General features: G+C 29.9%; 1 protein-coding gene across 1 annotated transcript; it reads left to right on the top strand.

The window, feature by feature from the left end:
* The first annotated feature begins 1287 nt into the window (after positions 1 to 1287).
* Positions 1288 to 10306, top strand: sing (MARVEL domain-containing protein sing). Its single transcript, XM_075362006.1, has 4 exons — positions 1288 to 1438; positions 2245 to 2427; positions 5233 to 5373; positions 9034 to 10306. The coding sequence occupies exons 1-4, from the start codon at positions 1298 to 1300 to the stop codon at positions 9109 to 9111; spliced, it is 543 nt and encodes a 180-aa protein (XP_075218121.1). The 5' UTR covers positions 1288 to 1297; the 3' UTR covers positions 9112 to 10306.
* Positions 10307 to 19495: the final 9189 nt, after the last annotated feature.

Genomic DNA, 19495 nt, shown 5'->3' on the forward strand with positions numbered 1-19495 from the left:
CATTTCTCTTTAAATTAGAAAAATATTGAATAAGTAGAATTATCTGTTAGAGTTATATTATCATTAATACAGAAGTTACAAAATTTGTAACTTGTAAAGCAGAAATGATGTTTTGTAAACATAAAACTTAATTATGTTTTAATGGTTCAGGTAAAACAAACTTAAAGTTTCTCTGTTAACATACATAATTTTTTTGTTCGGTTATCCATGGCAATTGGTGGTTTATCTAAATTCATTTCAAAGGTTTGGTAGTAATAAATTGAACCAAATTTTATAAATACAAGGATTTTTCATTTTCATTTACTAAGGATAATCTCTGGAGTAAGTAAATACATTTTGAAATAAGTTATTAAAAATTTTCTTTTTATAATTTGGTTCAGTTTGTTGTTTAAAGAGTTTATTATTTCAGAAAGCTTACAGAAAACTACTCTTTCATTTTCATGAATACTCATCAGGTTCACAAAAAGCTGTATTAAACTTTGAATTCATGCTGTTATAACTGTAACTATTGATAATAAATACCATCTCCTGCCTCAACATATGCTATTGCATTTCTATCCACTGATTTTTATAATGAGCCAGATATAATCTTTTCAAAAAAATGTAATTATTGTAAAAAAAGACATGGTAACTAGTGCAACCTCATGCATCATTCTTCCCATGCAGAAAGTTAACAGATTGATGGTTAGCCATAATAACTAAGTTTTAATAGTACTAGATCCTTACCTTGTGTCCAAATTACTGTTCATTATTAGATTCTAATTAACAAAACCATGGCCAGACAAACCTAGAATTTAGCAGTATAAATGGACATACTTACTTCAAAAATATAATTATCTACCAGTCCTGAGTAAATTAAGCTATATCAAATATCAAGGAGACTTTTGTATTATTATATAATTTATTCATTCATTTTGCTGCCATCAGCTGTTATACTAATATATATCCTACGCAACAAGAAAGAATGGTTTGTTTGTGGATTGTGAAATAAGATAAAATTTGAGTTGTTTGATAAACTTCTTCTCACCAATGTATAAAAATAAAGTAATATATAAATATAAAATAAAGTTAATATATTCCAAATTGTTGTTTGGAGAACTTAAACAGAAAAAGTGTAATTCATCAGTTACATGTTTAAGTTTTCTGATCTCAAATTCATATTTGTCAATAACATTAATTTGTTACGATTTCTTTACTTACACCCTCCTAATTCCATATACAACCTCCTAATATATCCATATTTATATATTTTTTATAAACTTTACAAAATATTTTTTACAGAAAACTGGAGTAAAAAATGGGTTCTAGAGTTATATCACATCCAGGAACAATTATATACAGAACTGCACGTAATAATACTTCATTAAAATCCTGTTTTCCATGTTTAAATGTACAATTTCTGCAGACACTACCAGGTGTACTTAAATTAGCACAAGCAGTAAGTCTTATGAATGAAATATTTTTATCAGTTGAATATTTCCTGATGAAAAAATATTAAGTATCACATTTTTTTTTATGATGATTTATTTTAGTGATTTTCAGTTGGCAAAGAGAAATGTGCTGATTTAATTATTTATTAATGAAAGATTTTCATTTGCAAGTGATAATGATATCAGATTTTTTTATTTGTAAATAGAAAGAATTGTGCTAAGCTTACTGTTTGCTAACTAAACAGACATATTTCTCATTTGCATATTAGGTATAAAGTGCACATTAATTAAATAGATTGCTTTTATATGACAACTGAACTCCATTATAATTTGATATTGTTCAAGAATATGCATTTAAAAAAATAGAATTTTTGATAAAGTTTTTTTTTGTTTTTTATTAAAAACTAGGTAAAACTAGTAATGTACAATTTCAGGCATGTTTGCAGCAAACATTTGACAGATGCAGTACTACAGAGAAAAAAAGGAATATTTGACAAATATTGTAATATTTTTTGGCTTTCACTGCTGTTCAACAACAGTTACTGTTTATTTTTCTAGCAGCTAAACGGTAGTTTTATGGACAGATGCTCTTCCTGATACCAGCATACTACAATGTGGTGTAAAAAATACCAAGGCTGGTCAAGATTCAAATCTTCAAACTAAAGGGCAGATATGCCACCACTCTGCCAAAGAGTCATACAGAAGATAATTAATGTTTAACTGTTAATTAATGCTTTCAAAACTTCTACAGGGCTTTTTTTAAATAGAGATTTTATTTAAAAAAGAACTTAATTGTATAACTTTCTTATTACAGATAGTTGGAGGCATGTGTGAAACACTGATGTTAAATTATGGACTGCCGTATGCTCAAATTATTGGCGCATCATTTTTATCATTAATGACAATAAGTATAGCAAGTGTATTTACAGTTTCATTATTGTTAATATGTTATATAATGTCACAGAATACATACAGCCTTGTTAGAGCTTCATTATTTGTAAGTAATTAAATAGAAATTATTCTGCATTTTACAACAGCAAAAACATATTTAGTTATTATTAGAGGTAGAAAATGTGGATGATAAATCTATATAAGAATGACAAGATATTGAGGTGATTTAATTAGGTAATTAACTTGAGATAAGTAAGAACAACCTCTAATTATCAAACTACTAGTTGGATAAGGATTAGCTGCTGATCAGCGATGGGTTTAAATCTAATTAGTTCTGAAGATAGAGTCGTTTTAACAGTATTTGAATACTCTTTTATTCTTAGAGTAAACAATTCTTTGGCTGTGATATATGTAAAGCACAGAGTTATAACCCAGAGTTGTCTTCTCAGAAATAATGATGTTCACTACACAGCTACACCCTGTAATAAACCAAGTGATAATCACTTGAGTGAATATAATCTGCATTATTTTAGTAGGCTTGCCGTATTGAAATCCAATAATATATTTCGTTCAGTAAGGAAAGGAGTACCAGAACACCATTTCATATTTCTTTGTTAATCTGGTACAGAATGGTTGTTATTCTTGAAAATGACCATATCATTTCCAGAAGTATTGCACTTATCTCAGGATTCCTATAATTCTTGAAGTTTTAGAATTTAATATACAAAGGTAACTCTTTGAGTTCATTGTTTCTCCATGTCAGTCTAGTCTGTCGAGTAAACAGGATACTGAAGTCTAAAATTTGGAATTTAACATAAGTATTATTGTCTTTCTTCACATTTTTAGAGATGGAATAAGGTTGTATACAACCTTAATAAGAATTTTTTTTCAGTAGATTTAAAACTATTTCAAAGATTATGATAAATTATGTTTAAAAAAAAAGAAACTTCAAAATACTGTTATAACTTGGAAAAGATTATAATTATTAAAATTTAGTTATATTTGAAACTTGTTTCATCACATCACAAAAATAATAAAAAAATTAGGAATTGACTAAAAAAAGATGATTCAGTAAGTTACAATAAAACCTATAACTTTTTTTCAACTGATGCTACCATAGTCAAAGAAGACTAGACTGCTAAGTTACACATGTAAAATACACAAAGAGTAGCATTTCTGAAGAATTTTTTTCAAGGTTTTTTCGATTATTTCTAAGTAAAATTATAAACATAATTAAAATAATAATTATTAATTCAATCATTCCACAAGAAGCCTACATTGTTGTTTAACATCATCACGTAGATATTCTAGCTGTTACTTCTTACAAATAAGCCTCTCTATCTCTTTCTACCATGTTACCATCTCTGCTCCATGATTTCTATTCTTCTCACTTACTTTTCACAGTCTTCCACTCTCTTAAGCTACCTTTTTATTAACTTTTAGTCCTACCTTTTCGTAGGCTTGTATTTTTGAAAGAAAGCTTCACTGGAGCTATTAGATACCAATTTTTAGGCTTCCTCTAGAACCTTTATTACTACCATACTTTTCTCTTTCCTGTTTAGCCTCCGGTAACTACCGTTTAGATAATACTTCAGAGGATGAATGAGGATGATATGTATGAGTGTGAATGAAGTGTAGTCTTGTACATTCTCAGTTCGACCAATCCTGAGATGTGTGGTTAATTGAAACCCAACCACCAAAGAACACCGGTATCCATGATCTAGCATTCAAGTCCGTGTAAAAATAGCTGGCTTTACTAGGACTTGAACGCAGGAACTCTCGACTTCCAAATCAGCTGATTTGGGAAGACGCGTTCACCACTAGACCAACCCGGTGGGTACCATAACAGACCTGGGGACACACAAAGTCTCCACTGTACTTCACTTCTACAAACAACACTTATTGATATTATTGACTTCCTCCCATAACAATAGATGAGAGGTTGAACTTTCGAAGGCTTTGTTTAACAGAAATAAAGTAGACAATACAATACTGATGATTTATCTACAACAAAAAATTTACAGTCTTGTAACATACAGTCTCGAAGTAAAGATCATTATCTGATTTTCTGGATAAAAACAGTTTGCTTTGTATAAAGTATAATGATAATGGAAACAAATTTTAAATAATAAGAGACAAAAAGGTGAATGAGGTATTAGAGAATAATGTAAAACATTATATGAATAAATAATATTCAGAATAAAAGGTTATGAGGTAAATAAAGAATAAAATAAATCTAGATAAGAAAGCTTATGGTAAATTTTCAATAGAAGAACTGAGTTGGAAGTGAGACACATTCATCAAGGCACTTAAAAAAATATTGAATGATTAAAAACAATTTAATATTAAAGGACAAATCCAAGAAGAGGTGCTTGAATTCATGTGACCATCTTCTAAAATGTGATGGACAACAATTCATAAGATTGTTGGAATATGTAAAACAAAATTGTAGCCATCTTTGAAACTTTATTTTTAAATAAATATAAACAACATATTTTCATTTCATCTGTTACAAAGTGATGGAATAATCTTTTTAAATATGATATATTTTTAATCAATATACATATATTATTTATGTATGTATAATATTTTTAATCAATTAAAAATAGAATGTAAAACTGTAAGAAATAAAAGAACAAAAGATATAATTGAAGGTGTAGTATAGGCAATTAATCAGAATAATTAAGCTTAAAATAGAAGTAGTAAGTGTATCAAACCAGTCAAGTAAGTGATGAAGAAAAGAGTATTAATTTTATAATCATTAAAAGATTATTTATAGGAAAAAATTATTATTTTAAAGTAAGTTTAATTGTAAATCAAATGTACCCTTTATAAGAAGCAATAGGATGAATTTTAAGTACATTAAGAATACATATTGTCTTGTTTAATTATTTATTATTTGTAATTACAGGAACTATTATTTAATTTGGCAGCAGCAGTGTCTTATTGCAGTTCATCATGTTTTATGTTAATTGCTGTCAAATTGTACTTATATCCATTATATTTAATAACATTGGGATTTGTTGCTTATCCAGCAATGTGCGCTGCTTATGTAAGTTCAAAAATGTTTGTTTATTACATAATTAATTGTATACTAAAAGTAAAATATAATTATTTACTATTTATTTCTTACACCTATTCTTATCATAGATATATATGATTTCAGAATGCATACAGCTTGGTAACATATTTACTCCATACCATTTTACTCAGAATCATATTCTCCACAAATTTTAAAACACAATTTTTAAAACTTTTATCTGTTTATTACCTATTTAACAAAGTTATTTTTGCCAAACATAAAATAATGTGTTTTTCAACCGTACTCTTTTGTCTTTTACCTCAGATTTCTCGAAAACTACTAAAAATATAGTTTTGGTGGAAACTATTTTTTTTTCAATTTTTCAGGTCAGTTTTCATATAAAACCACTAAAACCTCCTAATTTAGATCCTAAGAATTATAGCCGAGCTTAATGTTACTGATGACACAGAAATGAGGATGAAATCTTTTGCTAGCCGACATCACTAGTGAAGTGTTTCCAAACCTATGTTCATGTGAACTTTCTTCTTTATTTTCAATAAAACATGTCCTAAGTTTGTTGCATTCTTGTGAATCTCTCTATATAACCTGAATGAAACAACAAATTCAGAAACATATGTTGCTTCTGTGGTAGGTTATGTTAGCGTTATAGTTAGAACGTGTTATGATTTCATTTTACTAACTTCATTTACAATTAGTGTTTTAATTTTCTAAAGACTTTTGGTTGGCCAGAAACGTGGGTTCACATCTAATTACGGTGTTGGAACTGTCATCCACATTGGAACAGGGTTGGTCATAGATTATTGTATCCTATAAAATTTTGTAGATATCGTGCCATGAAGAAAAGAAAACTTTGGGAGCATAGTTTTGAATTTAGAAACTAGTTTGCAAAACATAAATTAATCTGGCATAAAAACTATGATGGTTCATCACTATCTATGGAAATGATGGCAGCTGAGATCCTGTGGAAGATATCCTTACATTATAATCTGGAATCACAATTTTGAGCGACAGAGACTCGAAAGTGTATTCTCACTTTCAGAAATTGACTGTTTAAAGCTTAACTTTATTACTAAAGAGGAATGTGTGAATCATGTTGGTAAAAGACTTGGAACTGCATTACGACAAGCTGGTGCTTTTATAATAGAGCTATAGCTATTAAATCAAACCAGGATCTCACAAAGAGAATATTAAAACTACTTTGAAAATTGAGGTGTTAAATAAAATAGCTCCAGTTTATAGTAGACTGGTAGATGAAAATTTGTTAAAGGAGTGCCTCAAAGGTCAGACACAAAACCAGAATGAAAGCCTGCATAGTTTTATTTGGAAGTGCTGTAATAAATCTTGGAGTGCTTCAAAAAAACTTGTTGAAATTGCCATGACTGAAGCAATAGCAAAATACAACTTTGGAATTAAGTCCACCAATGATTCAATAAAAAGTTAGGGATTTCTCCTGGAAAAAAATCTAGTTTTCTGTGTCAACGAAGAGACAGAGGTTCAAGCGAAAAATGATGGCTAATGTCAGCAGAATTCCAGCAGAGAAGAAAAATATTACTACTGGAAATAGTAAAATCAGAAGAAAAGAAAAGAGAGGTAGATCTGGCCTATATAGGTGGAATTTTAACTGTGCATGCAGATAAAAAAAATAAAATAGAATTATGATTCATCGTTTTCCATACTTTCAATTTTTTCATGTATGCTGTGCTTGAAAGACTATATCTTATCATCCATGCTAGCGAGTCATGATTTTGTTTTCTAAATGTTCAGAATCTAATGATCTATGATCCCATTGAAGCAGTTTATCAATTTTTAATCAAGATAATTTTATAAAAAAATAAATTCATGGACCTTTCTGCTTTCCCCCACAATGGTTTTTTTAATACATTACGTATTAGTAATTGTGCTCATGTTTAAGCTAATTGATCATATTTAAATATGTCTAGTTACTTAGTACAACATTGCACAATATTACTAGACATTGGTGTTGCTGCCTATAATCAGTCTACTGTGTCTAGTTATTGCATTATGAAGATGTTGTTGTTTTGTTTAGTTAGAGAAATTGATTCAAAGGAGAAAGACATTAACTTGAAGGCTTGCTAACCTTGACTAGCGAGCGTAAGTTTTGTTAGATTATATTTATAATTTCTCTGCAAATACCCACAGATTTGGAAGAAAGAATTGAAGAAGTGGCTACCAGATTCCGAAAAATACCCAATAATTTGTGCCTGTAGAGCTTTAGTATTGCATTATGGAATATTCCATTTTAATTCAACAAATGATCGGTAAATCACTACTTTTGATTTTGAGGAATTTGGTATATGACAACTACCCACCATGTGGTATCCAAAAAATATTTTTTTATATTTTAAAAAAAATTTTTCTTCAGTAGACTATTTTCTAACTCACCAACAGGTAAAAACAGCCATTTTCGTCACTTTTTCCATGAGCTGTTGCATTCCTATTTTACATCATACTGAGGTCAAAAAGAGCTTTTTGGAGAGTAAAGAAGGAAAGGTACTGCTATCTACATCAAGCCAATGGTACTTGTAAACAATATAGCAGCCTTTCAAATATTGAAAACAGGATAAAAATATCTCAATTTTAAAAGGATAGATATTGTAATTTGAAAATTGCCATTTTTCACGAAGAAACCGTTAAGTCTTCATGACAACATCTGAATTAAAATTTAATATAAATAATTCTAAAAAGTGCATGAAGAAAATAATTATATCATATTCTCAAAATTTGGTATGGTATATACAGAAAAAAAAAAATTTATCGTATTCCTGGGTTGACTTTCCCCTTAAGTATTCAATTTTATTTCCATCTTTTTAAGTAAAACTGTCTGCATTTTTAAAGTTACTGTAAATACATTAATTATGAAAAATTGATACATGAACAAAATTTGTATCGTGAGAAAGAATTTTCTAGGGACAGTCACTAAAACAATGTGATAATAATCTCATACTGGCTGATTTAAAAAGAACTTCACAACTTTAAAAGCATATAAAAATATTTTTAGATATCTTACAGATTCAGCTGAGGACTCATTGAATAATGAATAATTACTACATTGTCAATGTAATCTCATTTGAATAAAAGATTGATTTTTTCCCCACCAAAAATAATACAAGAAAATAGGCATTTTGGTCAAAATGAGATTTTTTTAAACCTATTCAAATAATGGTATGACCATACAACTAATCAAGAGTAACATTACTGAAAGTTGATTGGCTGGTTTTTTACCAGTTCTAAGTATTTGTTTCAGCGAGTGTTTAAGTGAGTGTAAGTTTCAGCGAGTTGAAGATTAATGAAATGAGTTTTAGACAGAGTTAACGAGGCTTAGCATTTGTTTAATGATTTTTTTATGTACTAAAAGTAGACATTTTGTGGTATAGTTATTTAAAAATGGAAGTAAATTAAACAGATTTTGATGGATTAAAAGTCTATATTTTGGAATAATTATAATTATTAAATTATAAAAATTTAGTCTTTAAATTATTAAATTTACTAATCTAATTAATTAAATCAAAGATGATAATACAGAATTTATCGAATTTACGTGCAAATGAATTATAGAGATCATTAGGCGTTCTTATTTTTCTTGCAAAAAGTACAATAATTATTTTGTACTTTTAAAACATTTTTCTATATTCTTAAATTTTGTTACAGGGTATGGGATTCTTCTTGGCAACTGTACATGCTTTGGATGCATACCATTCTTATAAAGCTTTTAAAGGTATCCTGTAAAAAAAAATAATATATAAAAATAAACATTTACTTTATTGCTATTAATCTAACAGAATAAATGGAGAACATTTATTGTGTAAATACGAAGAAATTAAACTATATCTATATTAGCAGTAATTACATATATTACACTGGTGAACAAAAAATAATTTTTTTGTCTTGGGAAGAAAAATATGTGATTATGATAGTATTTTTTCTTCTGAATTCAAATATGATATCGTCAGTTTTCCCCATCATGCAAGGTGTCCGAGAGACAGGAATTTATAATTTCAAACATTTTAATACTTTCTGCACTCTTAACTACACAATTTGACTTGCCTAGAAAGTAAGAAATGACGATTTTCTGTTATATCTCGCCTGTCGAGTATCCCTCTTGATGGTCAAACAATAATCGGCCAGCATATCATGGTTCCATTTGCCTTGATACCTCGTTTTCATAGCTGAAATTTCCTGATAAAATACTTTTTCTGTAAATTGGAAGTGAACAATTTTTGTAAAGAAAATCTGAACATTTATTTTATTTTTATTACTTATAATTACATTTTTATGGTTTATTTTTAATTTTTATGTTTTGTTTGGTAGTGAAATAAAATGGCACTGAGTGAAGTGCCATGATGGAAGTAGCCATAAAGTGAAGTTTAAGTTTAAGTTTATAATGGATGTTAATATTGACCAACACCTTTAGCAGGTTTGCCATAATTTTTTTTTAGATATGATTGCTAAAAAGAGTCAGATGAACTCTTTTAAAGACTGAGAGAAAAAGAATGGGTATCAGCCTACAAGCTACTTATCAAATAGCTTCTTTTCATCACCATTCGTCAATGCTGGGAAAATTTGCACTGCTGATGAATAATTACATATTATATTTAACATATTATTTTACAAAATTTCTGCAAGTAACTTTATTTGTAGAATACAAAATGTTTTGTCTTGCATGTATTATTTTCCCAAACAGAACACCATGTAGATTTATACAGTAGTGACATAATTTTCAGTTTGTAGAACCTAAAAATAACATAATCCACAGGGATTATATTATTAAAAGATTAATTATGTAGTCAAGATTAAAGATGTGGTTTTCATGTTTTATTCATTTAATATACTCAAAGAGAACACACCACAATTTTTTTGTTTTGATGCAAAAAATTATACTGACTGCTACTAATAACATAAATTGTGTGTTCTGTATTTATGACCTGACTATATTTAGTTTTACTTTTATTTCTTCAAATCATTTTTAAAATATATATGTATATATATCAGTAATTTAAATGAATTATGTGTATTTAAGATGATATAAATTGTTATTTGTTTGTATAACAAAAGTTAAATATTTTTAATTATGTAGTGTTATATTTTTGTTTATTTTATTAATTTGTTTTGATTTATTAATTTTTTGATCATCATTCATTAAAAACATTAAGATAAATAGTTTTTCTTAAAATATTGTGTTTATTTTCAATTTAACCTTTATTAATCGTTTTGTAACATTGATAATCTTTTTTATCATTGATAAATTGGATTACGTTTCTTCATAAATAATTACTTTATAGGTTTATTCAGCTTTAACAGTTCTTAATTTTCTCTTTTTAAAAAAGGAATTGTACTTTTTATCTCATATTATTCTTCATAATTGCTCTCAGTTAAGTTATCTAATCTGAATAATTTCGCAACAATGCAGTGGTATCGTTTTGATTCCTCAGGAAGGTTCTGGATTCAAATCCGAATCAAGGTTTGAAATTTTTAACATGTTATGAAATTCAGTTCTTATCTCTACCATAGTAAAGTGACTGTAACTCTGCATTAATCAGTAAAAGATAAATTAAGTTCTTAAAGTTCACATTTACAGCTAGAAATGTGAATGAATTTAATTTAATCTTACAGTAGGTTTTTGAGCTTTGAATTTGTGATGTTACAGTAGTTACATGCATTTTTAGATTTATGATGTAAATGTAACAATCTGAGTTTGGCTAAAGGCGATGGCTGAACCAGGCAAGAAATGTAATATGTAATATACATAGGGCAACATTAGTTTGCCTCTTTGTGCAGAAAACCTTTTCTTTACTGGTAACAAATCTACTTGTGCAAAATAAATTTATTAGGTTAGGTTATAGTAGCAATTACTATTTCTGGACAGGCTATTTTAAAGAACCATTTTCTTTAACATAATTTTTAACTCATCTAACTGTTGAAATTAAATCTTTGTGCACCAAAACATTTTCTCATAAGTATGCATTATTTATGAAAATATATAGATATTTAAATAGTACATTTAAGTTACCTATGTATGTTATTAATCTGTTCTGCAAAACATGGATTAAAAGAAGGGGAAATATATTTTTTGCATTACCTAATCTACACATTACATGTGATTACACCTTGCACAATAACAGTAATATATTTTTGTAATTGTATTGAAATATCAAAATAATTATATTACGTGTCAGTACCATAATTGTTGTAGGCAACCTGTTATGATTCACTTGTGAAAATGGCACTCTCATTCTCATTTGTAATAAAATCTCATGCAGGTTTAGTTTAAAAAATGAGGAGTGAAGAGGTTTCCTATTGGCTTCTTCAATGAGCTAGATATACTATTTGTATGTCAGATGCTTTACATACATTAAAGCCAAAAGAAATATTGATATATATTGTAAAACGTACTGTCTCTGCTCCAAAGAAGGAAGTAACATTGTAATATATAATCAGTGGCACCTCTCAGCTAAAATTATTGGGGATGCTGCTACAGAAAATTTTTTCTGGGTCTTTTCAAGGTCATGGTTAAGGTTTTCTGTAAAATAAAAGAACTGAAAAAGAAATGAATCAAATAGAATAGCAGGAACCAGAATAATTAACTAATTATACACTTTATTACATTAAAAAATATGGTACACAATTTTTAAGCACAATATGCTTTAAAACCGTGTTCGGTTTTTTGACCGAATAAATAATAAAATGTCTATACAGATATTTTTATTATTATTAGACAATAACTTAATAAAATGTCTGCTTAATAACACTATATTCTAATGGTGCTTAATTTAAATTGATATGTACACAGAAACAAATATATAATTAGTTTTTACTAATTACCTTTTCTTTCGCCCTTCCAGCATGTTTTTGGACAGATTTGACAATAAAAGAGCCCTTGCTTTGTGCCATCTTCTGCTCACTACTGAAAAAACAACCCACTTTCATGTTCCTTTCACCCACTAAACTAGAAAAGGGAATGCACAAGGAACGTTACATTCAGACACAGAGTAAAAAAAAAACTACCTTCCACCAGCACGCCAGGGTTGGCACTACAGAAGTGACAGTGATCTCTCTACCTTGCAACCTCACGTACAGCCTCCTATGTTTGCATGCGCACAACAGCCAAACACCACGTTGCTGGAACTGTGAAGTGCACAGCTCCATACAAATTAAAAAAAAAAAATTTCAGAAATGGGGGGATGGCTACTGACATTAAGCTTAAAGATTATATGTTGTACAAGTATAAAGAAAGAATTACAGAAAAAAGGACTCGTATTAAATATTATTGACAATAACAAGTGGAAATGGGGGATGCTGCAGTTCCACAGTGCCTATGCACGAGTCGCCACTGTATATAATATTTATATGAATATTATGAAAAGAGTGCATATAAAAAAAAATTCATAACAATAATTTTAGTTAATTTGATTCCTTATAGAGCTTAGTAAAATTTTGAATTTAACACGGGTAAATATATATTTTTTACTTATAAGAAAACACCATGTCATAGAAATCCAAATCTTATTAACACAGTTAAAATATATATATTATATAATTCTGTAATAAATGCTGCCAATTGAATTAGTCAAATATTGTTTATTTGGTTTTGTATTAAATATTATACAGAATAGAACTCGAAAAGCATTTTACTTCACAACTTTTCTTTTGGGAACCAAATCATTGAAATATTAATGATAATATTTTTCATTTTATAGTCAATCATAATTTTTTTCATGGTTTTGATTATCTTTACATTTCATAAATATTAATTATTTTTAATATTAGCTCAGAATATATACCTCAAATCAGAATATCAATTTTAACTTAATGGTTAAATCACCATACCCATTGAAAGTGAATTCAGGGTGGGTGTAGTACAGAACAGAAACAACTAATAATACAGCTTCTTGATGTTAAACAAAATAAGTAACTACCTTAATAAATCACTAACTTGAATAAAAAGTATTACAAAATCTCATTTCATTTTCATTTTTTCAGAAACTAAAACTCACAACACACAAGTAGTAATAATACATTTTTTTATGGTACTCATACCTAAACTAGTAATTACATAATTCATTTTTTTATATCCCAATGGTTCTGCTATGGCTGTAAAGTTTCAGAGAAACTTCTTGGAAAATGAAATAAATGGCGTAAGATTTAAATAGTGACTGCTACATTTAATAAAGCAATTTAAAGTACACAAAAATTAAAGTACCATAATCTAATAGCTACATTGTTGTAGCTAATCATCATAGCAGTTAATGGAATATAAAAATTAAAATTAAATTATTAAACTGTTTGTAATACAAATTATTTATAGCTGTATAAAAATAAATACTGTATTAGGATTGTAACTTAAATGGAATATCCATTTTTTTATAACCTAACATTTCCACAACACTTAGAAAATTTCTGGATGTAACAACTTCTGGAAATTGAAAAGTAAAATATAACTGGTAGAAAATTTAATTAGTAAAGCAGTTTCCCAAAACATCAATGATCTAAAACATTATTGATACAGTTTTAACTGTATGCTTTATGAGAGAATGTGATCACTGCAAAATTTTAAAAACTGTTTTACTTCCACTGATTTTTCTATTTTTTATTTTGCAGACCTGTAGTTATTAATATATGGAAAATAGATTAACTACTAAAAATTAATTTACATAATTATACTTTGTTAATATTTTAAATAATTTTATGGCCTTTAATCATGTCTACTTTTTATTTTATAATTAATTGTGTATTTTGTTCAGCTCCTTTTGTTATTCATGTGGTATCATTTCTATGCACTCCTGATGTGATCTATATAATGTATTACTATTTACCGATCAAAATAAAAAATTTACTTATTAAAAAAATTCTTAAAATTTATTTCTAGAATGGAAGTTATAGTAAACATTGCATATAAAAAACAAAGTCCAAGTATACACTAATTAGGAATTAACCATTTTCAAATACTTAGGTAAATACTGGTTGATGCAAAAGTCAGTTCACATTAAAATGTGAAAGCTGGACTCTTGCTTTATAATTATTAACAAGGAGTTTAGATGATCCTATATACACATCATTTAACTGATGTGTTTCTTATGTTTATTATTTTAAATTTAATTGATAAAAGAAAAAACATATTTAAAAAGAAATGTTCTTATTATAAAAATGCCTTAACCACTCTGCATTGCTCAGGATATCTGCAGACAGAAATTTTTACATTTTGTATAAAAATCTACCCAGAAAATTCAGGTTAATAATTCACTACATGTACAAGGATATGAACCCTCTGTTTAATTTCACCAGATGTTTTTTCAGTAGATTAATAATAACCAATAAACATAAATTTATCATTCACCGGTATTTATCACATTATATTAGTCATTTATCATTCATACAGTTTATCACTTCATGTATGAGATTTTGCTAATACACAAAACTTCAGATAATGATAGTAGGTTAATGCTAGAAAACTTCATAATTTCAAAGTTTTCTGGGTACAAGAAGCACAATATTTCTTCTTGTGGAATTATTGAGGCTTATGTTTTTCAAGGTAGAGAAAGGGCTGTCATTGTTGCTATAGCATGTTATTTTCACTTCTTTTAAACCAGTTTATTTCTTGAAAACTAGTACTACTTAGTCTTCATCCAGCATAATTTTTCTTAAAAAGATGGAACTGCTAGCCAATCATTACATGATTATTGACCAAGAATGTTTGCTGATTTTTTTTTCATAATTATGTTATCTAGTAATCATATTTTCATGTACTTAGTTATGAAAACATGATGTAGTTGGCCAATCAACTTGACCTTTCAACAAATATTTTCTTTCAGTGGAGGTGTTTTTTAAAAACTCAAATATACAGGAGTTGAATTCAATTAGAAGTTAATTGTATTCCTGTGAAGATTCTGCAAAGAGTGATGTAATAAATATTCAACAGATTTAAACTTGTACAAAGCAAATTGTTGGTCATTAGAAAGATGTTATTTTTATACAACTGGATCTTGCCAACAGAGTTTAAATGATTATGTATATAAAATTGGGATCTATATATTTAAAAATTAAATGTATGTAAGAATTGATTGTCATTTTTTTTTTAAAAGATCCAATTCACTTACATACCTGTATTCCAGTTAAGTACGTATAAAGATTCAATAATTTTGAAAATTTTAATTAAGTAATAGTTTCTTACTACAATACAAATAATTCTACAAGTTAGTTAAAAAGAAGTATTCAGTCTTATTAGTAATTTTTTGCATTTCAAATTTTTAAATAAATATCCAAAAGGAATAACAATTTTCAAGATGAGGGCCTTTACCTCATCCCACTTATCCAACCCCAACCACATCATTATGGTCCTGTTATTTCTATTTCTTTTTTCTTTTACTTAGATTTTCTTAAATTTGTTTTAAAAATACCTCTTGATAATACAGTTTTTCCTGATAATTTAAGTTTTTTGTGATTTTTCTTTTAGAGTAGTGCAGTATTTGCGATCTAATTTTCACTCATAATTTTCATCACGCCCGTCCCCCTCTCATACAATAAAAATGTATATAACAATGTATTTTGACGCTAAAGCCACAATACAACCTTAATTACAAACCTTACAAATTACCAAGAATAAATAGAATTATTGATATTTGGCACCACCAATCTGCTGCATTGACAAAGCCAGAATCGATGCCTCTCTATTGCTCTCTAAATTATATCTATTATATCAGATATTCTTGTGGATTCGTAAGAATTTCTGATCTGTCTTGAACATTCTGGAATATCTGCGTGACCATTTGCGCAAACATGTATAAATGCTACACCTAGTTTGATTCCAGCCAGTCTCAGTTGAGTGGATCCTGTTGCTATCGAATCTATCATGAATGTGTATGTTGCAATTTGCATGTTAATTGAAATCCACAGTATTAAATATTCACCACAGTAGAATTATACAGAATCGTGGATAAATTTTTAAGTGGGCGTAAGCGAGCATTAGACAGTAGTGAAGCATCAACAAGTGCACAGATGAGCATGGTTCTGAAAATAAAATCAAGAAACTATTTTCTAGAATACTTAAATTTTGGGTTTATCAGTACTGAAGGAAATGAAGAAGAAAGGCCCCTGTATGTCATTTGCTCAAAAGTTTTGGCTGCAGACAGCATGAAACCTAATAAACTTAAAAGACATTTGGAAACGGTTGATAGTGAATATGTTAATAAACACAGAGAATTCTTGAAATTCAAATTCAAATCATATGAAAAGCAAACATGATTTTTAAAAAAAACTTTGTCTGAATGAGAAAGCTTTACTTGCCTCTTGCAAAGTTTCATATAAAATAGCCAGATGTAAAAAGCTTCACACCACTGGTGAAGAGTTTATTTTGGCAGCTGCAATTGAGATTGTAGAAACTATGTTTGGAGATAATTTTGCCAAGCAATTGCAGTCCATACCTCTATTAAATGATACTGTTGCCCATCGAATTGGTGATATAGCTGAAGATGTACAGCATCAGGTTTTCGGGAAATTGTTTTCAATTCAGCTTGATGAGTCAACAGGTAGCAATAAAGATGCTCATTTCATTGCATATGCTCGATTTTGTGATGGTATGTCAGCAGTAGAAGAACTACTTTTCTGAAAACCAATATAACTCAAAGCAACACCACTTGGCACAATTTGCTGTCTTAAATAATTTTATAAATGAGGCAAACAAAAAGTGGAAAAATTGCATCGGAATATGCACCAGTGGTGCTCGTTCAATGTCTGGAAGATACCAATGTGTACAAGAACTTGTGAAACAAAAATCTTCACAGTGTGAGTAGACACATTGCATGATCCACAGAAATGAGTTCTGGTCTGAATATTGTGCTATGTGGCAGTTTTGGTTGTCATGCCACCCACTTTGTACTAGCCCTTATGGGCTTTACCAGAGGTCATCTTCAGAACCACGGTAAAAGGAATCTCTCAGCCTTGTTCTTGCCTCAGTCAGAATGTCACCGATGCAAATACCCCATGTAATATTCCCATCAGTGTACTACTAAGAAATGAACTCTTTAAAACAAAACACATCTATGTTGAGTCTTTAACAAGATTGAGTGACATGAGTAACTGAGATTAACGCAACTACCTACCTGACAGGTTAGAAGTTGAGTTCAACGTGCAACCATAACGCAACACAAAATAAGAAATAAAAATAAACTTAAAAATAAAATTAAACAAACAAAACACTACAAATACATCAAACCTTATAACATAAGATAAACAAAACCAAAACACAGGACAGACCAGACGGAACCCTTCATTCCCTTGGCAATAAGTTCTCTTGACAGGTACCCAATGAAATTTTCAATGATTACCCATTCGGCCTGGTTTTTCTAATTCTCATGAAGATCTAATGTCGACCTGATAATGTTGGGCCAAAAAATAGTCTCTGTGCACTAAGTTTGTATTTTTTGGATTAGTAAATTACATGATATGCATCATCTAGTCATCTACAATCTGGACACACACCTGAATCAGCCAGGTGAAATTGCTGGAGTCTATCTCAGAAGGCGCCATGACTAGAAAGAAATAGGATCACATACTTGTTAGGGTGAACCAACAATATCTGGGAAGAAATCATGAGTATAATGCCCACCCTCTGCCTCATCCCATCTGGCCTGCCATAAAGCATTGCCATACCGTTCTATCTTGTGAATTTTTCCTTAAGTCAATTCACCTGACTTCTTAGCAACATATCGCTGCTGCTTTTCTGATGCAATTAAATCTATCAGTTTCACACTTACAATCAGCAAGACTGCCTCCTGTGAAATACTACGGTAACCTCCCATTACCATTAATAATATAAGGTGTTGAGCTCCTAATAATGTGTCTTGACAGTTTTTTAATTTTAGCCTATCTGCCCAAACAGGCACTGCATATAGCATAATTGTCTCGCACACGCCCTTACACACGATACTCATAGTCTTAAAATTAAGATCACAATCAGGATTGGCCACTCTTCAAATACCTTAGAAGGAACAACAGGCCTTCTCCGCAACATAATTAAGGTGCTTTTTGAACTCCAATTTCTCGTCAAGAAACACCCCGAGGTACTTTTGAACTTGAACATATTTAATACGAAGGCCTCACTATCAAACGGCCTTTAAGAATCATCATCAAGGTCTTTTCCAGGCTGAACGCCATCTTATGTTGATGAACCCACAACTCAAGTACCCTGCATGCCTGGGTGGCTCGGAGCTCAACCTCCCTCTGTGAACTGCCTTTGACCAGCAGGAGCCCATTGTTGGCATAAGCTATGATGAGACATCTGCTGGGCAATCTCAGCCACAGAAGGGAATCAAACTCCACCACCCACAACAATGGATCCATCATGCTGCCCTGAGGACAACCCTTGGACAGCCTACCTCATGTCTCTTGCCTACCTCATGCCTTCTTCTTCTTTTTTCCTGTTTAGCCTCCGGTAACTACCGTTTTAGATAATTCTTCAGAGGATGAATGAGGATGATATGTATGAGTGTAAATGAAGTGCAGTCTTGTACATTCTCAGTTCAACCATTCCTGAGATGTGTGGTTAATTGAAACCCAACCACCAAAGAACACCGGTATCCACGATCTAGTATTCAAATCCATGTAAAAATATCTGGCTTTACTAGGACTTGAACGCTGTAACTCTCGACCTTCCAAATCAGCTGATTTGGGAAGACGCGTTAACCACTAGACCAACCCGGTGGGTTACCTATCTCATGCCTGGCCTTGCAGAGCAGCACATCCCAATGCTTGAAGTAACTTTGCATTACTCGCAGTTTACTATCAGTGCATTGTTTCTTTTGTAATTGATACGTGACAGAAGGCCACCTCAGGTTATTAAAAGCACCGGAGATGTCCAGGAAAATTTCCAGGACATATTCCTTCTCATTAGCTCTTACCACACTCATCACACGGAGTATGGTGTCCTCGGTATCCTATCCACGATGAAACCCATGCTGATTTTCCATTAATAAACTTTGTGAGATCAGCCTCTAATTTATATGCAGGTACAGAACCTTTTTGAAGACCTTACCAATAACGGGCAGCAACATCACGTGCCTATACGACCAAGTAACAGCGGGATCCTTGTCGCCTCTTTTAAACAACATACTGGGAAGTA

This window comes from Lycorma delicatula, chromosome 4 (genome assembly GCF_047948215.1).
Source record: "Lycorma delicatula isolate Av1 chromosome 4, ASM4794821v1, whole genome shotgun sequence".
NCBI lineage: Eukaryota > Metazoa > Arthropoda > Insecta > Hemiptera > Fulgoridae > Lycorma > Lycorma delicatula.